This window comes from Drosophila elegans, unplaced genomic scaffold, assembly GCF_018152505.1.
Source record: "Drosophila elegans isolate 14027-0461.03 unplaced genomic scaffold, ASM1815250v1 contig_814, whole genome shotgun sequence".
Lineage (NCBI taxonomy): Eukaryota > Metazoa > Arthropoda > Insecta > Diptera > Drosophilidae > Drosophila > Drosophila elegans.
The window spans coordinates 14,611,593-14,631,515 of NW_024546167.1; the positions used below are offsets into that span (position 1 = coordinate 14,611,593).

The window sequence follows — 19,923 nt, forward strand, 5'->3', positions numbered from 1 at the left end:
AGCTTTCATGCTTCGACTGTGTATTCCAGCCCTCGGCATTTCAACAACGTCGCGAATGCAATTTTTCTCTACAAAAAAAAATTGTTTGGTTGTGGGGTTTGCATAGACAGGGTTTGGGCTCACTGGTTACTGGGTGTACATCACACTTTTTTCAAGTAAATAGCTAAAAGTGAAGTGCCGTAATGGCAGTTTAAAGTTTAATTTGGAACCCAAAAAAAGTTAACAGCATAAAAATATTATTTTAATCAAAAAATCATGTTGCCTTAAAACATTATTTAGCAACATCTAAAAAATGTTTTGGCTTTATGTAAACCATTAATTAATATATAATGGGTATTTATTTAGCTTGTGTACACAAATCATTTCATTGTTTTCAAAACGTTGATTTATCAGTTGAATCTGTTTAAATTAAACAAAGGATGCTTTCTTTAAAATTGCATTGTTTCTTTAACATGTATATGCATATTTGTATTTTGTGTGTAAAAAAATTAGGAAGAAAAAGAGCAAGAAAAGCAATGAAAAAATGCTTTTGAGGAAATGGTAGAGCTTAGAATGAGCGGAAAATAGGAGGAAGCAAAGCAAAGACTCAAAACGAAAAAAAAAAACGATGCACTCGTGCGCAAACAAATGCAACTAAACATGCATACCTTTTTCATAAGTGTGGGTGAGTGTATACCCATATAGAGGTGTGTGTGTATTTGTAAAGTTTCCTCCTTTTCCAAACGCATGTGGGTTTTACTCCTTTTTTTTAACAATTTTTTGCCTTTACTAAACTCCAGAAGGTGCTTCATTCATACTCTTTATAAAATTGATTTAGTTAAATGCGCTAGAAATTAAAAATGTACAGTTAAATAAAAATTAATTAATTAACTACAGTAAAAGCTATTGATGCTAAGAAAAAAACCTCCTAAAAATAAAATTTCAATATTTAACTTAACTTTTTATTTTCCAAAACACATCTCGAGGAAACGACCCAAAGTCTTATAGTAATAAATTATACATGAACAAATTACTTATGCTTGAAATCCCAAATTAAAGTAATGTTCCTTTTTTGTAAATATTTTGAGAGCAGATTTATATTAAAATTTATAATTTTATATTTTTCCAAAAATGTAAGTTGTATTTTTATTTATAGAACTATTAATTGTGTATTCCTCTGAAGAGTATTTGCGGTTCCTCGTAACTCTCCGTCCCTTTCTTGTTTTTTTTTATCTCACGCAGCGCTTGACTCGCCAGTTCGCCCATTCAAGTGCCACGCCCACTGCCACTCCTACCAGCTGTCGCCCACCATTGGCAGCAGCAGCGGCATCGGTAGCATAAATTTCCATTACCGTTGACAAATATTTACACATCGACCTCAATTCATATTCCTTTTGATGCTGTTGCTTTTAGTTTTGCCAGGCGAATGCGATGATGGGATGAGGGCGGTATGGGATTGCAAGGGAGTCGGGACTTTTTTTGCGATGCCGGAGCAAATTTGCTGCCGGCTATTAAAAGCTGCATTTAGCACTATGCGCTCACACTATGTATCTCTAAACGCCATATGGGTATGCACTGCAATATATATCCAAAATCTGAAACAATACCGATTAAAAACCATACCTACACCGCTTTACAAAAACACATTTGGTGTGCAACAAATTATTTGAAAACCTAAAAATTTAACTTGTTTTTTAGGCGTTGAGCAATGTTCTCAATATTTCCGTACGATATTTCCGTTATAAATCAATAAACAGTTTCAACTGTACGTATGAGTGAATAACTTTACAGCCCGTGCGCAGACGGTAAATGTTTTTTTTTACGTAAATGCAACAACTCGCTATATTCAACATTAATATTTGCATCCGAATTCGGACCGCTTACTCAAACATGTATCAATTCCAAGAATATCAAATTACAAAATGTAATATTTTTTTAAATTCTGTTCACATTAAACTTTTTGTGAGTACTTTCTTCTTGTGTAACTTAACTCCTTATTTTGCCTTCTCTCAAAAAGCAAGCTTTTTGTTTCCCTTTCATAAATCCACACAGACTGTAAAACAGTAGAACGATCCGAATCGAAAACTGGAACAGCATCGAGAAAATGTTCGGAATCGTTTGTTACATTTTTCTGATGGTCCTGCTGAAGGACTTGAACTTTTCCAATGCCGAGCCATATAACAAACAACTGACCATTTTTGTGGGAGCTGGACATCAGGAATGTTTTCACCAGCCGATTACCACAACAGAGAATATTCGAATCGATTATCAGGTGATACACGGAGGACTAGGAGAAACTCATATTAATTTTAACTTAATGGATCCGAGTCGCCGTTTGCTGATCAATGAAATAAAACAGGAAAAGGGAAATCTCAACTTGGTGGCTAGTGAAACGGGATCCTATAAGATTTGTTTCGACAATACCATTAGCTCTTTTAACCAAAAGATCGTATCCTTCACCTTGGAAGTAACTGCTGCGGATCGAGAGGAGCAGGAATTGCGAGATCTGCGCCAGGAAATGTTAACCGACTACCAATTCGATTTGGCCTATACTGGAATCGACAATTACATGGGAAAGATTCAGGTGAACCTCATGAGATCCCGTCAAAATCAGGACTTTCTTCGAGCGCTCGAGGCCAGAGATCGCAATGTGGCCGAATCCACTTATGCCATGGTTAACAATTGGTCATGGGCTCAGTTTTTGTCAATGATCTTTGTTGGCCTGCTACAGGTCTTGATGGTGAGAAGTATTTTCCACACGAATGGGACGTTCTACAAGTTTTGGAAATGCTTTTAGGCTGTTTCCTTGTCTGTTCATTTGAGCTGACATATAGAAAATTTATGGAAACATTATTGATTTGATAAAAAATAGTATTTTTAGGCTGTAAAGAGTTTTGTTCAAATAGAGACTCGACTAAAATTTAAATTATGTGTACAGGAAATGCTTAAGATATTATAAATGCCTTTTAAGATTTCAGGAATGTTACGCTAATAAAAGAACGTGTCAAATCCATGTACTAATTACTCAATTTAAATTTTAGCATAAATTATTTCCCTTTTGTTATATTATTTTGAATATTAAATTAGTAAACTTTATTTTATTTTATTTAAATTTTTTAATTATGGCCCACTTAAAATTGATTAAAATATTTGAATATTAAAGAATTCAATTTAAAATGCCTTAAAAGATCGCTTAACTTTAAAGAAACATGATTAAAGTAAATAATAATATTTAAATATTTTTCATTCCTATTTTTTTTATAATTTAAAGTTGGGGAATCTTTAAGTCTCTGCCTGATATCTAAGCTCACTAACAGGTATCTTCCTCATTTTGCTGCTCCTTGTGTCTGCTTCCTTCTAACGGCAATTTGCACTTCCTGTGCTTAATTTTTATTCCCGCTCCTTGGGCTTGGCCTTACCTTTTGCCACGCCCCTTCTTTGCCTGCCCCTTGCTGCAGCGAATTGTTGGCGTAATTAACAACTGCGGCTCCCGTTTGCCATTGTTTACTGAGCGCCAGCCAGCGTCGCAGTGTTAATTACTCCCCGGCGTCGCAGCGTCTCCTGATCCACCACCCCGTCCCTTAACCCTCGTGTGTCCGCCGTCCTCCCGGGAGCTCCACTGACACAGTGGCTCACTTAGCCTTCGAGCTGCCTCCCTGTATGACTTTTTGGGCGCGGCCGGCAGCGATGACAGTGCTCCCCGGTGCCGCTGAAAGGTGCAAATTAAAGCGTGCCACCTGTGGCCAGTCAAGTGCCCCAACAATGCAGGTGTACAGTGCACCAAGTATATAAGTGAGTATAAGAAGGAGAGGAGATACAGAAAAATCGACGTTTTGACAAGTCTTAAAGGTAAAATCTTGTACAGAAAATCCGCTTCAAAATCTTATTTCAATTGGTCAAGTTATTCTACCAAAATGGCGCGCTTGTTTCACCTTTCTGACGGTTTTTGTAAAATAATCCTTAATGCCTAGTTAAAGAAAATTATGTTCCAAACTTTGGTGTTTCATGAGCTTGTTTTTGTAATAGACCTACAGTTATTAAATAAAAGATTTTGATTTTTGGTTTTATATGTTGATGCTTTTAGAAATAGTTTATAACGTTAATGTTACAGTTTTTGGATTTTATAACAAATTAATAGAAGGTATAAATAACTTAATACAAATGCAGGGATTTTGTTATTCTAGTTAGCTAAATAATATACTTATGGTTTCTGTTATTTAAATAAAAATTTCCAAAAATGCAATTAATTTCATTTGTTCGTCATGAACCACTTTAATTTAATTCCCCTCTTCCAGGTAATTAAAAATGTCACTCCAGCCATATTCACTTTGGTTGGCCGACCCACCCAAACACAGGCACACACACACGAGTCGCTAAGGACTTTAGCGCAGTCCTTGTTCCTGTCATGCAAGGAATCCATCCAGGGAACTTTTCGACGAAAAAATAAATGCTTCACATATATGCTCATTTCTTGGCAATTTAACGCGCTTTGCGGGCAGCTCTACTTTACACTTAAGTGGCGGTTTGAGGACCGCAAGGGAATCGCCGGAGGAGGGAGGACTAACGATCGTTTATCAGTGCCAGAGGAAATGCAAAAGAAAAGCCGCTGTTAATTTCATTACACCGAATGCAAAGGCTGCACAATCGTAAAAAAAGACATTTAATTGCAGCTGCCAAACGATGCAAAGGAGTCGTCGGCCATTTTAACGATCAAATTATGGCCGAAAAGAAGTTGCCACCGCCCAAAAGAGAGAAGGCACAATTGTGGCAGATATTCCCGGCAGATAATGTCCTGTCCATTTGTGCCATGGCGCCAGCTGTCATCGTCCTTCAGCACTAAAATCTCCTTTTCCAGCTTAATGAGAGTGGAAAAGCCGGGTGACAAATGTATTTAAAGTTTTCCCCACAACCTTTATCGCTGCATCTTCTGCCAGTAACTGCCAGTATGGACATTCATCCTGCAGCATAAGTAAGAGATTAGAGCTAAGTAATCGCCTTTAACACAAATAAAACGTATTTTGCACAAATTGAATATTTAAATAAATAAAATCCAGCAGAGCGTGTGTTTTGCAATAACAAACGATGGCCAAACGAAAATATTAATGGAAAAGTCACACAAATGAATTTCGATAACTAAGCCATAAGCACTGAGAAAAGAGAAAAATATTTCAAGCATAGTTGTTTAAGATTTTTTATATTTTTTTTAAAGGTAATTCTTTTGGGTATTGAGATTTATAAGTATAAATATAAATATTAGAATATAAAATTTAAAACTGTTAACTTGAAAAGTGTGTTTAATGTTGAGCTATTTTAATATGAACAAATCCATGTTCTTGGCAATTTTTTTTCATGTATAAATAAACTATAACGATAACAAACTACAGCGTCCACAAAGCGCATCAGGTAAAACAGGTTGGGTGGAGAAAGGAACAAACACATGAATATGTAAGGATAAAACTCTGTTTTGTCCAAACTTTGAATAGAACTGATGACAACAACAGAAAGCAAAACAACATATGTAGTTAGATTGGGTTTTGAGGCTCTGTGGGCGATGACATTCAAAAGATGCAAAAACTAAAAGCTTTCACATGCATTTAGCTGAGAGAAACTCTTAAATCAGTAGAGAAAACTATGTAAATTAAACTATATGTGTCTTTTTTTGTTGCTGAGTAATCAAAATCTTCCCTTATGTTTCCTCCTTAAGTGGACCATCATTAGCATTCGAGTACTAAAACAAAATGTTAGTTAAGTAATTACTTTATTTCTGAGTCGAATGTGTCATTCGAATCGGTTTATGTTGGTTGCATCGTTGACAGACTAAGGGACACAGTAGAAAGTCAGTGAAAGAGGGTAGTTATGATACTATTTAAGTTTCTGAAAAGCTTGGGCTTATGGAATTTAGCTTAATAAAGGAACTTATCAGATTCAGCAACAAAGACTGTTTATTTTTAAATTTTAATAGGCCATTGTAATTTGCAAAAACCCACACTTCTAATCATACAGTTGAGTAAATATATGATTAAAATGTATCTTATTGAATGAAGTGTTTTTAAATAACTAAAAGATGCTTCTTAAGTTCATCGTCGTCATAACACTGCTCAAAATATATTTAAGCAGCTAATTTATGATTCCATTTTATCACAAAAGTTTCGTTGTGTCTTTTTGCGTACGTTTCCCCCACTTGACTTCTTAACCTTTCATCTCGAAAGTAATCCCATTAAGAATGCAAGTTGTGAGCACATAAGAAAAGGAAAGGAGCACAGGACTTGTTCATTATGCATGACAACTGACATATCAGGACATATGGTAGAGCCCCAACACCCATCCATCGTCGCACTCACACACACATACATTCGTTCATTTTAGGAGGCGTTTTAATTGCAAACTGGCACACAAGGCCACGTTCGCGTTGCCTTGGCAGTCGCCTCTAATATTGCCCTCCGACTATGGCCATTAGGGGCGGTCAAGTGGCCACCACGCCCCCTTTTTCCACCCCCACACGCCGACAATCAAGCGAACAAATTGGGTTACTGCTCAACTGTCTGGTTAATGGCTACAATGACACAATTAATTGCATGTTGGCGGCCATTTCCAGCACTCGAGAGTCTCAGCTGCCGCCGCCAACGTGAATTAAGTTTTGTGCAAAAATGTAATATGCGGCAAATGCTAAAAATAAATTACTAATTGGTTGGGAGATGCTTTCAAGACAACGCTGCCATTGGCATCCGAAAATGTGTACAGGCGCCGTTGATGAGCTGGAAAGTAATGGCTTACTGCTAGAAGTAGTTTTGTTTTTAGGAATGAATTTGTAGTTACATTTATTCTTAGAAAAATTTCGCACTTTACGAAAAAACTCAAGCTTACTTGATAAAGTTTTTTTTTATAAAAAAAGTATTGGTACAAACTAAGTTTAACAAAATTATGAGAAAACCTTAAACCATAATTTAAAAAGCTTTATTTTGAGACAGAAAACAAAAAAAAACTGTCTTTAAATTATTAATATTTCGATGATTGCACCCTGTAAAGTTATATCGAATATGTATTTAAAGGCGTCCTAGCAATTCTAAAATGTAATATAAAAACAGTAGTTGATAAAAAAAAATTTAATAATGGTATGGCTTAAATGTTTTAAATTTAAGAACTTTGAGTGAATATAATTATTCTAATAGCTTATTAATTATAGCATTTTTTTTTGAATACATCATATACTTTAATTGAAATTAATATTTAACTAAATTTAAAATTCACCAAACTTTTGGGGCTAAACTTTCAGAGAAACCTCTTAATAACTTTTTCCTGAGGCTCCCATGGGGCTACATCTCATACATATTCCCTTAACCCTTTTTCCGATCTGCCGGCGCCGGAATGTCCTGTCCCGGGTCAAAGCATACTTCCTGCGATTGTATTGTGTTTAGCTGGGATATGCGTAGCTGATGCAGAACAGAATGCTTTAAACTGCAAAAAGCTTTCGCCTTCAGTCCTCGGTTTTCTATTTTCCTCCGAAGGGAAACTTTGCCACCAGAAGGCAGCCCATAACAATGAAACTTTGCACGCTTTGGCAATTATGTGAGTGTGCCAATACACACACATATGACCCCATATCCTTTGGCAAATTAACCCACTTCTGCCGTCCAATGTTTTCTTAGCTGCGTCTGCAGTTCTACAGTTTTAATTCCGTTTTATGGAGAGTGTTTTTACTTATTTTTTCCCTTAACTTTCTTGGTTTTATTTCGCAAGGTTCCAAGCCAATGGCCACTTTTTGTTTAGTTTTCATCGAGCTTGAGCAGGATTTAGTCCAGTCTGTAGTCCTTTGATGCGTTTTTCTTCACACCCCTAGGAAAGTGCATTTCTATGTTAAGTGAATTTATGTTTCACATATTTCTGCTTTACCGCTGGCTCGGTCATCTCGTAATATGCAAAGGAATTCCTGCACGCAAATGCATTATGGCTGTATATTTGTGCACCATGAATATGCAGTTTTTAGCTGGTCACTCAAGAAAAAATTTGCATTTTTCCAACCGAAATTGCTGTTTGCCATGAACATGAACGGTAAAGGAAAACAAGAAACACTCTGGCCTCAACTGGTGGCTCATTAAAATGCTTTTGAGTCGCCAAAGTCAAGTTGCTAATGGTGCGCCCTCAAACGCGTGAAAAGCTGGTAAAAGTTGGTAATGCGTTGCCCCGTCAAAAGCTTGCCACAAATTTTCCTCTTCGCAAGTCCAAGTAAAGGAGTGACCAAAGTCAGCGACTCGCACGACTGAACGCCAACCAAATTACATAGCTCGTAAAAAGTACAACGGAAAATTTAGTGTGTGTATCTTCGTTAACTCCTGCATTTAGCGGCTATTAAAAATGTTGAATGTTGCCAGCCACAGATAATTAGCACACACAAAAAACTTGACAGCGTTAAGTGAAATTGCTGTAAAAGATTTGAACAGTAAATTAAGCAATTTCAAAACAAATAATTAAACAAATTTTCACTGAATATATGAAGCAATTTAAATTTAACTTGTTTACGTCTTAGGCCGGCCAATTAAAATAAAAATTTTGTTGATGAACGTTTTTTAACAAAAATTGAAGGAATCTGAGCATTTTACGTCAAATTGGTTGAGAGTTGCTATTTTACTACATACATATATATGTGTTCAAAATTTTTAGAAAACTGGCTTTAAACAAAAAACATCTTTCAAAATTAGAAATCATTTTAAGAATTTAAATAAATTGATTTTATTTTACTTAGACGAACTCTTAAATTAAGAACGACTTTTCTTAAATTACTAAAATAAATTCATGTTGAATACTTTCCAAATTCAACCCCCGTTTTTAATAAAATTACATTGCCTTTTACACTCGACCAGCTTGCAGCTTTTATCATGGGAGAGAATGGCAACAAGATAGTTTGTAATACCTCCCAGCGGAACAATTCGTCTTGTCCTTGCCCGCGTTCGTGTCCTTCGCCTAATGCGTAAATGCCTAATGAAACGCGTCCCTGCCGAAAAGCGAAAAGAAGTTTTGCCGTTTAGCATAGGACCTCCCACATTTTGCGATAGTTTCGCAGAAAGAAGCCCCACAAGCCAGTCGACAAGCTGAACTAAGGCGAGGACAATAACGACAGCGACAAGGACATCGGAGCAGCAAGGATGCCAGGGCGCCAGGACGCCAGGATGCATCCCAGGCCGCCCAGTGACAATAATTTAATTTAATGTGTTTGCATGCAGCGACAACAGGAACAAGAACAACCTTAACCGCCGAGGAGGATGCCGTTCTGGGACCCCAAGATAACTCACAATTTGTGGCCACTGCAACGCGCAACTCGCAACTCGCAACTCGCTACTTGCTACTTGCAACGCACATCTTGCAGCGCGACAAGGCGGCAGCCAAAGGCGAAATTTATGGCTCCTTCCGTTTGCGATTCCCCCGCGTTTCCCGAGGGAGGGGGATTCATGCTGAAATTATTAGTGTAAACATTTTGCATTTAATTAATAATGCGAGCAGCGAAGCCGCGCTGACAGCCGTGGCCACAAAAGTATGCAACGAAGTTGGCCCAACTTTGTTGCCAGTAATGCGATAATAATGAGCCATCGACCGAAGTGCGGATGCGAAAGTAGATATCAATTAATTTATTAGACTCCTGGCTAATTGTGTAAGGTCAAGAGATAAAAACATAAATATCGCAAATGTAAAAAAATTGTTATCGGATTATTGTTCAACAATAATGGGCAAACATTGATGATAAGTTGTCACTTACATTTTTTCATAATGCACTTTTATTGAGCTTTTATTCCATAACTAAAAATGTCACAAAGAATTATTAGCTCTTTTATAACATGTATTCGAATTATTAAACTTTTAAATTGTATTATATTTATTTGGACTAGGAAAATTAATCAAAATTAAATAGAGGTTGTTATTAAATGAAACATAAATAGTAAAAACTAACAAATAAGATAAGAATGTTTTTTTTTAGATTTTATCAGCAGCAACTTCTTTAAAGACATTTTGAGTGGCTTTTAAAGATTCAGAGCGTTTAAGATCTCAATTGCTTGCGGCCTAAATGCCGAATTTCCTTAGCCCTCTCTTCGACTTTTAATTCTGCTTTTATCTCGCCTTTTACCGCTTATGGGAAGGCATAAATTGTCTGGACATTTTCTAGACATCACAATAAGAAGCCTAATAAATATGCGACAACAACAAACAAACCAGTGGAAATCAAAATAAGCTTTTGGCAAAAAAGAGAGCGAGCAGCGACTTAAGACCAGGGATTGTTGTAAACTGAAACGAGGAGCGGGAGGTAAAATAGGGAGCTTAAATGCGAAGTAATGAGCATAAAAATGCTAACAGAACCACAAAGGAGGAAAGGGTAGGGGGTTGTGAGTAGGTGCCAAGACGACCGTAAATCTTTTTGTGGCGCTTTCAAGGTAAAATAACAATTTAAGTTTATTACTCGGATAAAGGACAACAGTAAGAAAAACTCCACCAAGAAGAAAAACCCTGCAAAAAGGAGACACAACACTGACCACTGGGGGGCTGCTGGCAAAACCCCCGCACAAATCTATGATATATGACAGACAGAAATGTGCGTCAGTTGCGAGGACAGCTGTGAGGATTTGCTCATCCTTACTTTCAGCTTTTATTTCATTTGGCGCACACACAAAAAGTTTCTTTAACCGAAGAGAGGAGGGCGAAAAATAAAGCAATGACGACAATATCAGGGCGGAAAAAGGTTGAGAAAGTCTCCGAGCCGCTCTTTTATGTAGATTGACACAGTTGTTGCTCGCTCATATTTTGTGGTAACTTTTTTTTCAAAATCTCCAAGACTTTCTTTTGCGACAGCATCATACAAAATTAACGGGCCAACTACCAGACAAACAAAAAAGTGGAAGAATGAACAAGTTTCCTTTTAGTGACTTCCAAAAATGCACCCACAAGTAAGTGTGTTTCTTGAGGTCGAACAAGGTTTCCATATGACTGCCTGGGTAATTATTTTGACAAGCTTGTCGCCCTTATTTTATTGCCCTTCGCTTTTAATTCGTCACAGCTTTCACTAGATTTGCTTTAAAAATTATGAGGGAATTTAAGAAATTAATTCAGGCAGTGTTTTGTGTTTCGTACATAAAAATTCCCATTGTTTATAATCTTTGCTAAAAACTGAAAGAAAATTGAGTACAATACTTTACTACTATGTGCTAAGTGTTGCCGTAAATTTTTTTAAAACAATTATTATGACATAAATTAAAACCAATATTTTAATACAAAATTTACATTATTATTTTGTAAGTTCAAAACATTTCCGATTAAAGAAGGCTTGAATTGAATGTCTGTATTTTGGAATACAGTCATAATCTTAAATCAGTTTTCAAATAGTTTTGAATGCTCACACGAAATGTATATTCCCCGCATTTGTGACAGTAAGCGGTACGAAAACTATAGAAGTTCATACGCCATATTTCTTGCCGTGTAGACTAAGGACACCTGTGCGTTGGATGCCACCTTTTTGGTCAGCTCCGAATTGAGCGGAGCGAAGTGAAGTGAACCGAAGGGCAGTGGAGTGGTGTGAGCCAAACATGTGCGCCACTTAATGGCCAGAAGCAGACGAAGGAAGTGGAGTAGCAGACGGCTCGTCTTCTGGATGGTCCTGCCACTTTGACAGAGTGCTCCATGGACACGGAGTGCCCCAGTTTCTGCCCCCTTTCCGCCCCGCTGACAAATCACAATTCGATTGTCTCTACGTGTCACTTACAGGACACGGGGGCTGCATTTAGGCAGCGTCCTTCCATTATACAATCAAGGTGCCAGCTACCAATTTTTCCTGCCATTTCCCCCGCTGCCATTTCCCACCGCTTTCCTCGGGCAAACAAAGCAGTTAATGGCTTGCAAGTTGAAACAACGCTGGTGTGTGTGGGTTTTGGGCCATCTCCTCTGATTTCCAGGGCCTTATATCAGTTTTAATGTCCTGGTTTTTGGCCGCCATGGCTGCCATCCGTGTGGTTTAATTAGCGCTGTCTGTCAGTCAACCATGTGGACAAATTTGTACATTGGCCACCGTTGATCGTTTAGGCCAGCTTTACATTCGCCCAGCAAACTGGCCTTCGGGGTGGCAGGTTTGAGTTTATTGATTGCCACTCAAAGCAACTGTGATTAGGTATTTGGTGCTCTTCAATATTAGTGAACTAACTTCTTCTTTATTTGTCCCTACTGTTTTAGTTTTCCCCGCTTTTAAAAAAGATGGTAAATTATAAATTTGAATCAATTAAAACATACGAAATGTAAAGTATGCAAACTATTCAAAATAACTGAGGAGCTTGTTTATCATCATTGTTATTGACTTTATAAAATGTTTTTCAATATCTAAAATATATATAATGATAGCACTACAGAACTGTGTATATAATCAAGTTTTGGATCGGTGATTTAAAATGTAGGCATGTAGACACCCAACAAAAACACTTTAAAACCTTTAAAGACTCTAAATATTTATAAAGCGACCATATATAACCGTCTGTATTTAAATCAAAACATTTCAATTGGTAAACAAAGTCTAGACGAAAGCTTGGAAAAGCTCGCTCTGGAAAAGTGTCCTTTTCAGCTCGCTGAATGTGGACGTTAAGCTTTGGGCTTTTCTCTTCCCTACATAAATTTCTCTTAAGTGACAAGCTTTCTCCAGAAAGCTCTCGCAGGGATGCTGTAATAGGCATAAGTTCGCTGCCAACATCCTCGGATCTGTGCTGCCACTCCGGGCAGCTTCGTTCGCTCCTCGATTCTTTCGTCCTGGCCTCGTCGGCTTTGGCCTGATGTTGTAGTAGGTCCGGCCACCGTCGAAAGGCTGGCTAGTTAGGCACGGCGTTTCAGTCAAGCTCCAGCATCCGTTCACTGAGGCGGCCCGATGCTGCTACGCTCTCCGACAAAAATCCCAGAGACGAGCAACGCGTTCGGTCGGTTGTTTGTGTGTGTCAGTGGGTGAACAGTGCGTATGAGCGATTTTTGGTGGCACTGATGGAGGCCGAAAGCGAACCGGTGGACCTTAAAGTTCTTGGGTAAACAACGAGAAGTCGGTTACGCGTTGCGAAAAACGGGTTGCGGATTGAATAAATAAGGCGAAGAGTAAATGGAAAGTGCAAAAATTGGAGAAAAATCCTTAAAAACTTCCGCATTTATCCAAGTAAAAACCAAAGCCAAAAAAGTAAGCTTGCTATATTGTGTCATTTAAAATTTCTTAACCATGCTCAATATATAAAAATTGTAAAAAAGCTTCTTAAAATTATAAAAAAGAGTCTTTACGATAACTAAAAACGAAGTAACAAACTTATGACAAAGCGCCTACCTATAACAAAAAAAATCATAAAACCAAGACCCAAATAAAAATATTTCAAAGAAAATTTATCTTCTCATTTTTGAAATTCCAATTCAGATTGGAATGAGTGCAACTTCCCGTTTTTTTTTTTGTTATTGGAACAACAAAATCCTACCAAAAATGTAAATCAGTAAGCAAAATTCAAATAAACAGGAAAAAGTGATATTTTGTAAAATAGGCCAACAACAACATTCAAAGTTACGAGTTTTTGCCAATAAACTTTTCGGTCTCCGGTGCAGCATTTTATTGATAAATTGTGAAGAATCTTTCTCCGGTATCGAATTGTGTTCGATTTTCAAGTATCCGAATAGTTGGCATAGTTTTTGCTCTAAATGGCGAGCGAAGGCCATAAAAACATATTGGCAACATTTCAAACTCTCCAAAGTTCTTTTACCTTTGGCCCAGTGCAAGACCCAAAACAACAGCACACAAACAGGCAGACAAACAAACTGACTGGCAAACAAAAACCATTCCGCCCAATAAATCATTGAGGAAAAGCAGCAACAGCAGGGAAACTTGTGAAGAAAATGTTACTTTTTGTTTTATATAATTTTGTAAATGGGAATATGAGCAGCAAAAGTTGAGGAAGTCGTAGGCATTAGTTTTGGAATATGGCAGGACAGCTTGACGTTTAAGCAATGTTGTTTCAAATCCGAAATGAATTTTTCTTAGAAACTATTTTCTGGAAAATTTGCATTAATTTCTGTGTGCTGTAAGTGATGTGCATCCAAGATTGCTTAGTTTTCGGGGGAGAACACTTAATTTCTTTGGCCAGTCTCCAGGGATAAATCAAGTTGCAGGTTCGTTTACCTAATCGCAACACATTCGCAAAGCCATCTGGCCCTGAATTCACAAAGTGGCCAGCAGACAGCAGACGCCCTGCAGGATATTTGAACTGGGCTCTGAAAATTCTCGGGCATCGTCTCTCATCAACTTAAATTGTGGGAAATTAATCAAGTTGAAAAGGTTTCTTCTGGTCGGCCGGCGAAGACGCCACAAAAGATTGCGCCTCAAGTTTCGGGGCGGTTCAGTTTGGTTGCCTTTGCCCTTTGTTTTCTGTTATTGTTATGGCCCCCAAAGTCTGGCTCTGACTCACAAGACAAGTCAACATGCGAAGGGCGAACCTTTTTTGTTGCTGCCAAAGAACCTTTGCTTTGCATTCAAGCGGAAATTAAAGCAGCTGCACAGGAAGAAAGTCTGGAAAACCTTCTTGGAGATTTTTAAAAACAAAATGTATTATTAGTAAAATGTTTTTTTATACGTAGAATTAAAAACATAATTTCATCAAAATATGACATTTAAATTCAGAAACAGAGAGTCCTGATAAAGTGTAAGAAAGAATATTTTATTAAACTGAAATAAAAGAAAACTTTATTTAATATACCAGTTGTCGAGTTTCATTTAGTTTTACATAAAATAGAATTTTTTATGTTATCTAGTAAAGGAATGTTTAAACTATGATATTGAGTTCTCAAAGTGGTTATGAAATTGATATATGTTTTTTTTTCGTGTTCTTTACGAGGCAGTGAAAGCAGAAGGCCGTTGGGCGATTTTTCCCATACTGCACAAATTGAAATTGTGTTCCTCAAAAGCCTCCAGCCATCTGCCACATACAAACCCGACCACACACACAGTGAAAGGACACGTGTAACACTTTCTGCAAAGAAAAAACAAGGACCTTAAAGCGAGCCTTAAACGCCGACCAGAGATTCAGTTTTTCGCCTTTCTGGGTCAACGCCTGGTTGACATTTTAGCCCGGGCGCAGAGTTCATGGAAACCCTTTTTTAATTAATACAGTCTGTGCAGCAGAAGCCCCCTCTCCAGTTGAAACCTCATTAAAATGCGTTCGAAAATGAGTCCACAGACTGCGAACATTTTGTGTTTGTGTAGCTCTTGCGCGACGACCGCTTTTTTAAAGCGCGAAATCATAAAACGACAGTTGATAAATTTTTATTGTCAGTACTTTTTATGCGCACCCACTCGAGCCCCAGGTATTTAATGTAATTTGATTAATTAGAGCGCTCGAATATATGTCACCGGCTCTGAAAGACCAATGAAACATGAAGCCTCATTAGTTGAACAGTGCAGTGGAACAGCTCAATAGCCAATTCGAGTATTGCCTCATTATGTTTAAGCAGCTTGTGTGTGCGAAATTATACGGTTAAAATAAAGCCCTTCAAGAGACCAATTCTCATAAATAATGCAAGCATAAGCTCTTTTAAACATATATTGTATGTATGTTGCCTGTGCGCAAACTGTTTGACTGGGAAACTATTGTTTGATTGAGACTTAACTGCAACTAATTGCCAGAGGGATGATTTTGATTCAGAAATATTATTCATCAATAAATTCATTGGAATGAATCCCACAAATTGATTTATTTGTGCACAGTATAAATTTGTTTGGCTCGAAATTTCCAAGCAAATATTGAATTTAAGCACAACGTTTTCTGTTTAATCCCCATTACATTTTACGTTATTCCAGGCCATAAAGGAACACAAGTGCATATAATATTTTCGCATCGCGCAATTTCCAAATAAACCATTTATGTTTTGCGTTGGAAAAAAAACATCCAAAATAAATGAAGCATAAATGCCAAGAGCACACCAAAAAAAAAAATGAAGAAAATTCGTTGAGACTAAGGAATGTGAAGGGGGCGAAGTGATTTAATTTTTCTGTAATTTTCTTTATGGCTCCTTTTTTTATTTCGTAAATCTCCCAGCGACAAAACACCGGGGAAGTATGGAGGAATTTTGGGGGGAGAGTAAATAGGTTTTGCGAGGAATTAGAAACACGAAACGCCATTTGGCGGCAAAAATAACCGGAAGGAATTATAGCGGGCCTCGCCTGCCATCTCTCTCACTCCACCGGCGCCCCGTCTCTTTCTAACGGTCGGCTTTCGTGAAGAGGAAATTAAATGTTTTACTGTCTGCGGTGAAAGATGAGAACACAATTATAATATCATGCAGGCGACAGCAGGAAGAAAATACTTTGAATAAAATCAGGAAAAATGGAAAACATTTTTTCATTTTTTCCGGGGCGTGTGGATGATGCATTTTGGTTTTGTGAGAATGTTTCCATATACACCAGACAATGTCCTGTTAAGAGGATCAGCGGAAAAGGCGGAAGGGCATGAGGGAAATGGCGGGCAGAGTGTGAGAAACGAAAGGCGGAAGCGTTGAAACTAAGTAATACGCGAGGCAAAAAGCGCTTGAAATTAAATTAAAAAGGAAATTAAATCGTCTTCAAATGGGAAAGGATATGGCCCTTATTCACAAAGGGAATAAAAAGTGTGATTTCTGAGACTTATAATTTCGAGTTGAATAATGCTACTTACAATCATACGTTAAAACTTTTTTACGTAACATTTTGCTAAGCAAAATATTTTTTCGCAGCTTAAAAATTACGAAAAACAAAAAAAATCAGTTCTAACGAAACGTGGCTTTAATTTTAAGATTAATTACATAATAATAATTACATAAAAACCTTTGTGTTAAACAAAAATAACTTTAACATTAAATGAAAAAAAAGTTGCTGGTCTAGAAATTGTTTTTCTTAATTCTAGATCCCTGAAAAAATCCAAAAACCTGCTTGTATTAAGGGGTTATATACACTTTGAAGTGAAGTTTTGAAAATATATATTATATTTTATATATTTGAACTGTATTTTAGGACTAAGTATTGGAAAAAATATAATGAAATGAATTGGTTTGTCGGATTCCTTTAGTCAACAAAGCAACTAAACAAAATAAAAAAAAATTGTTTCTACACTCCCAAACCAAATAGATTTAACTAATTCTATTTTTCTTTCTCTTTTCTCTATCCATTTCCACGTTCCTTTTTGCCACACCACAACAGAAGCATCAACATCAACCGGAAATCAACTAAATTGTCGTCACTCCAATCAAGCGGAAATTTGATTAAAAACAAGGAGAGAAAAGGAGGTCAAAGAAAAAGAATTGACGGGAGAACAGAGGAAAATTTGATAAATTCGAGAGAAGGCAATAGACGAGTGCGGAAGAAAATAGAGTGCGGGTCTATCAAAAAGGTAGCAGCAAAGGAAATCAACACGCACGCACATGAACGAGTTCGTTGCACGGATACAGCAAAACATTAAAAATCAGCGGAGCGTAAAACTTACACAAAGCTCGGAAAAAATCCAGAATCCCACGTGAACAAAGGGGACGAAAAAATACATAGCTACAATACAGAAATAAAAACACAAATACAACAGAGTAACGAAGTGAAAGAACAATTTTTAGTGGAAAAAATTAAAAGATTTCACTGGGGGAAAAAAATAAGCCAGAAAAAAGGAGAGTGAACAACAAGGACGAAGCAGCTGACTGCCAGGACATATAAACGTCTTTCCTCTTCTTTGGGCTAGAGCACGAAATTAAGTGCAGATTATCAGAAGATTATATTTTAATAGCATTTCAAGCTGTTTCCCTTGGCCAACAAAGGCGAGACAGGACTGCCAGGACTCCCGAAGAAGGCTGACCCCAGAACGAGTGTGTGTGTGTGTGCCACAAGTGCGGCTTATTGCATGATTACCGCCAAGGATTTTTTTCGGGCCTTCGCTTCTGGATTCTGTGCCCGGGAATAGCTAAAGCAAACATATACGCGTGCCAGAAATTGAAATTAGAGAAGGAATTAAGTGTCGCGAGTGTGTGTGTGCCGGCTTAACAAATATTGTGTGCTAGTGCCTGTCAGTGTTTGTACGCTGAAGCCAAATATCGAGTATACGCCACGTGCTGAGAGAACTACGGAAGAAAGCAACAGGTATGTTCAAGATTTCATCTTATCTATTCACTCACTGGCTCCTTTTCTTAGTGGTTGATGGGTTTTGGATTCTGTTCCGTTTTTGCTAGCTGAGGAAAATTTTGTATATTTGTAAGACGTAGATGGAGTAGCTTGTTTAAAATTCAGTTGTAATTTTACTCCTGTTAATATTTTCTTGTATTTAGTTTTCGGGTATGTAAATATTTAATTTCTGACAACACACTTCGTTGATAAAACTCTTCAGGATATTGTTTCTACTCGCTTTTAAATGGCCCATAAAATATGCAGACATTTTCCGGACTCGTATTTTCCGCAAGCCTTTTGCACAATCTGCCGCAATCCCCTTTCGCTATCCGCCAAATCCTTAGCCACAACAACATCGTGGCCTGCACTCGACTGTTAATTAATGCCAACCGACTTCCCGCTGCAGAATATTTAAAAACGCATTAGCTCTTTGGGCTGCTTAGGCAGCCGCGGCTGTCATAATTTTTGGCCGAGCATTAGGCAGCACAAAGAACGCAAATATCCTTCGCACACACACGCCAACATGTGAGGGGAATATTCTTGTAATTACTTTAAATGCAAACGAACGCGCTGCGCTGTTCTCGTCCGAGAGCTGCTGAATGGAGTCTTTTCGTCTTTCGGTCGCTGTCCCGGGCCGGCATGTGTTGCTAATTTCATTTTGCGGACAGAGGAACAAAGTCACGATGGGTAGACTTTCCTGGTGGGCGTACGACCACTGCCATTAAGTCGGAGGAGTCACAGAACGAAACTTTCATTCACGTCCAGGGATAAGGGGGATCCTGCTATTGCCCACATCCACATGACATAGCAGACACTTGCAAAAAGTGCGTTGGCCATTTGCATTGTAAAAGTTCTGTTTACACCTAAGGTATTATTCAATGTTTAAACATTTAAAATCTTCCTTTTTTGACTGAAAGTTATTCTGTAAATAATAAAAAAAAAACTATTATTCATTCTTAATTTATCTAATAGAATAAGTTTGCGTTCTTGTGATATTCCTTATTACTGGGATAGAAAAAGTTAGTGTTCTTTGTGATAATCTGTTTTCTAATAGTGTATGTCCGTTACCTTTTATACAATATTTAGTTTTATAAGGGTAATGAAATGTAATGAACTTTTAACCCATTTTCTCATTTACGCTTTGCATGTATCTTGTGTTATGGCTTAGATGGCATACTTTTCGCGAAGTGTAATGATGATGAGACCAACTGCCTCCTGCTGCCGGAATGGCCCATTGTTGTTTGTTGCTTTAATGTTATTTGCCTGGCTGCCATCGTCGTCTTTGGAATCTGTCACCGTTTTACGTGACAATACAGCTGCAACTTTGTGTCCTCCGTCCTCCGTCCTCCGTCTACCGGGCGATGGTGTGCGACTGCGGTGGACCGCTGCGGTGGTGCGGTGGCTCATGAAGCGGGTGGTTTCCAGGTGCTTTCGAAGGCTCCTTGGCCGCTCCGCTGACCCTAAGCCAGCTTGCTGTTGTCGCATTGCGTGGCTGCTTACCTGTGGCCTCACCTGACAAAACTTTAACACAAAAATTTCATTTAAAAGTTTCGCTCTCGCTGCCTTTTGCCTTCATTTGGACCTACGCCAGATGCTTAAAACTTTCTGTGCCCGGGGTTTGGTGCAGGGGCGCTTCTTTTATGGCAACTTTAGCAAATGGACATTGAGGTCGTTGTATGACTTTGGGTATTTTCTCCGTCATAAATATCGCTTGCAATTTCTACCCAGTCCTTGGACACTCTATTAGCATCGCCTCCTGCTGAGCACATTTTTAATGTGCCTTCTTTTGA

The 19,923-nt window shown here is 37.9% G+C and overlaps 2 protein-coding genes across 3 annotated transcripts in view; both read left to right on the forward strand.

The window, feature by feature from the left end:
- Window positions 1–2,008: 2,008 nt before the first annotated feature.
- On the forward strand, window positions 2,009–2,992 carry LOC108149275 (transmembrane emp24 domain-containing protein 5). The gene has a single exon (XM_017276718.2). The coding sequence runs from the start codon at window positions 2,084–2,086 to the stop codon at window positions 2,774–2,776; it is 693 nt and encodes a 230-aa protein (XP_017132207.1). The 5' UTR covers window positions 2,009–2,083; the 3' UTR covers window positions 2,777–2,992.
- A 9,811-nt stretch (window positions 2,993–12,803) lies between these two features.
- LOC108149347 overlaps window positions 12,804–19,923 on the forward strand; it is a 124,158-nt gene continuing 117,038 nt past the window's right edge. For both annotated transcript variants that reach the window (XM_017276837.2, XM_017276838.2), the window contains exons 1-2: window positions 12,804–13,159; window positions 17,189–18,109. The gene's annotated coding sequence lies outside the window, so the exon portion shown is untranslated. The remainder of the gene's footprint in view (window positions 13,160–17,188; window positions 18,110–19,923) is intronic.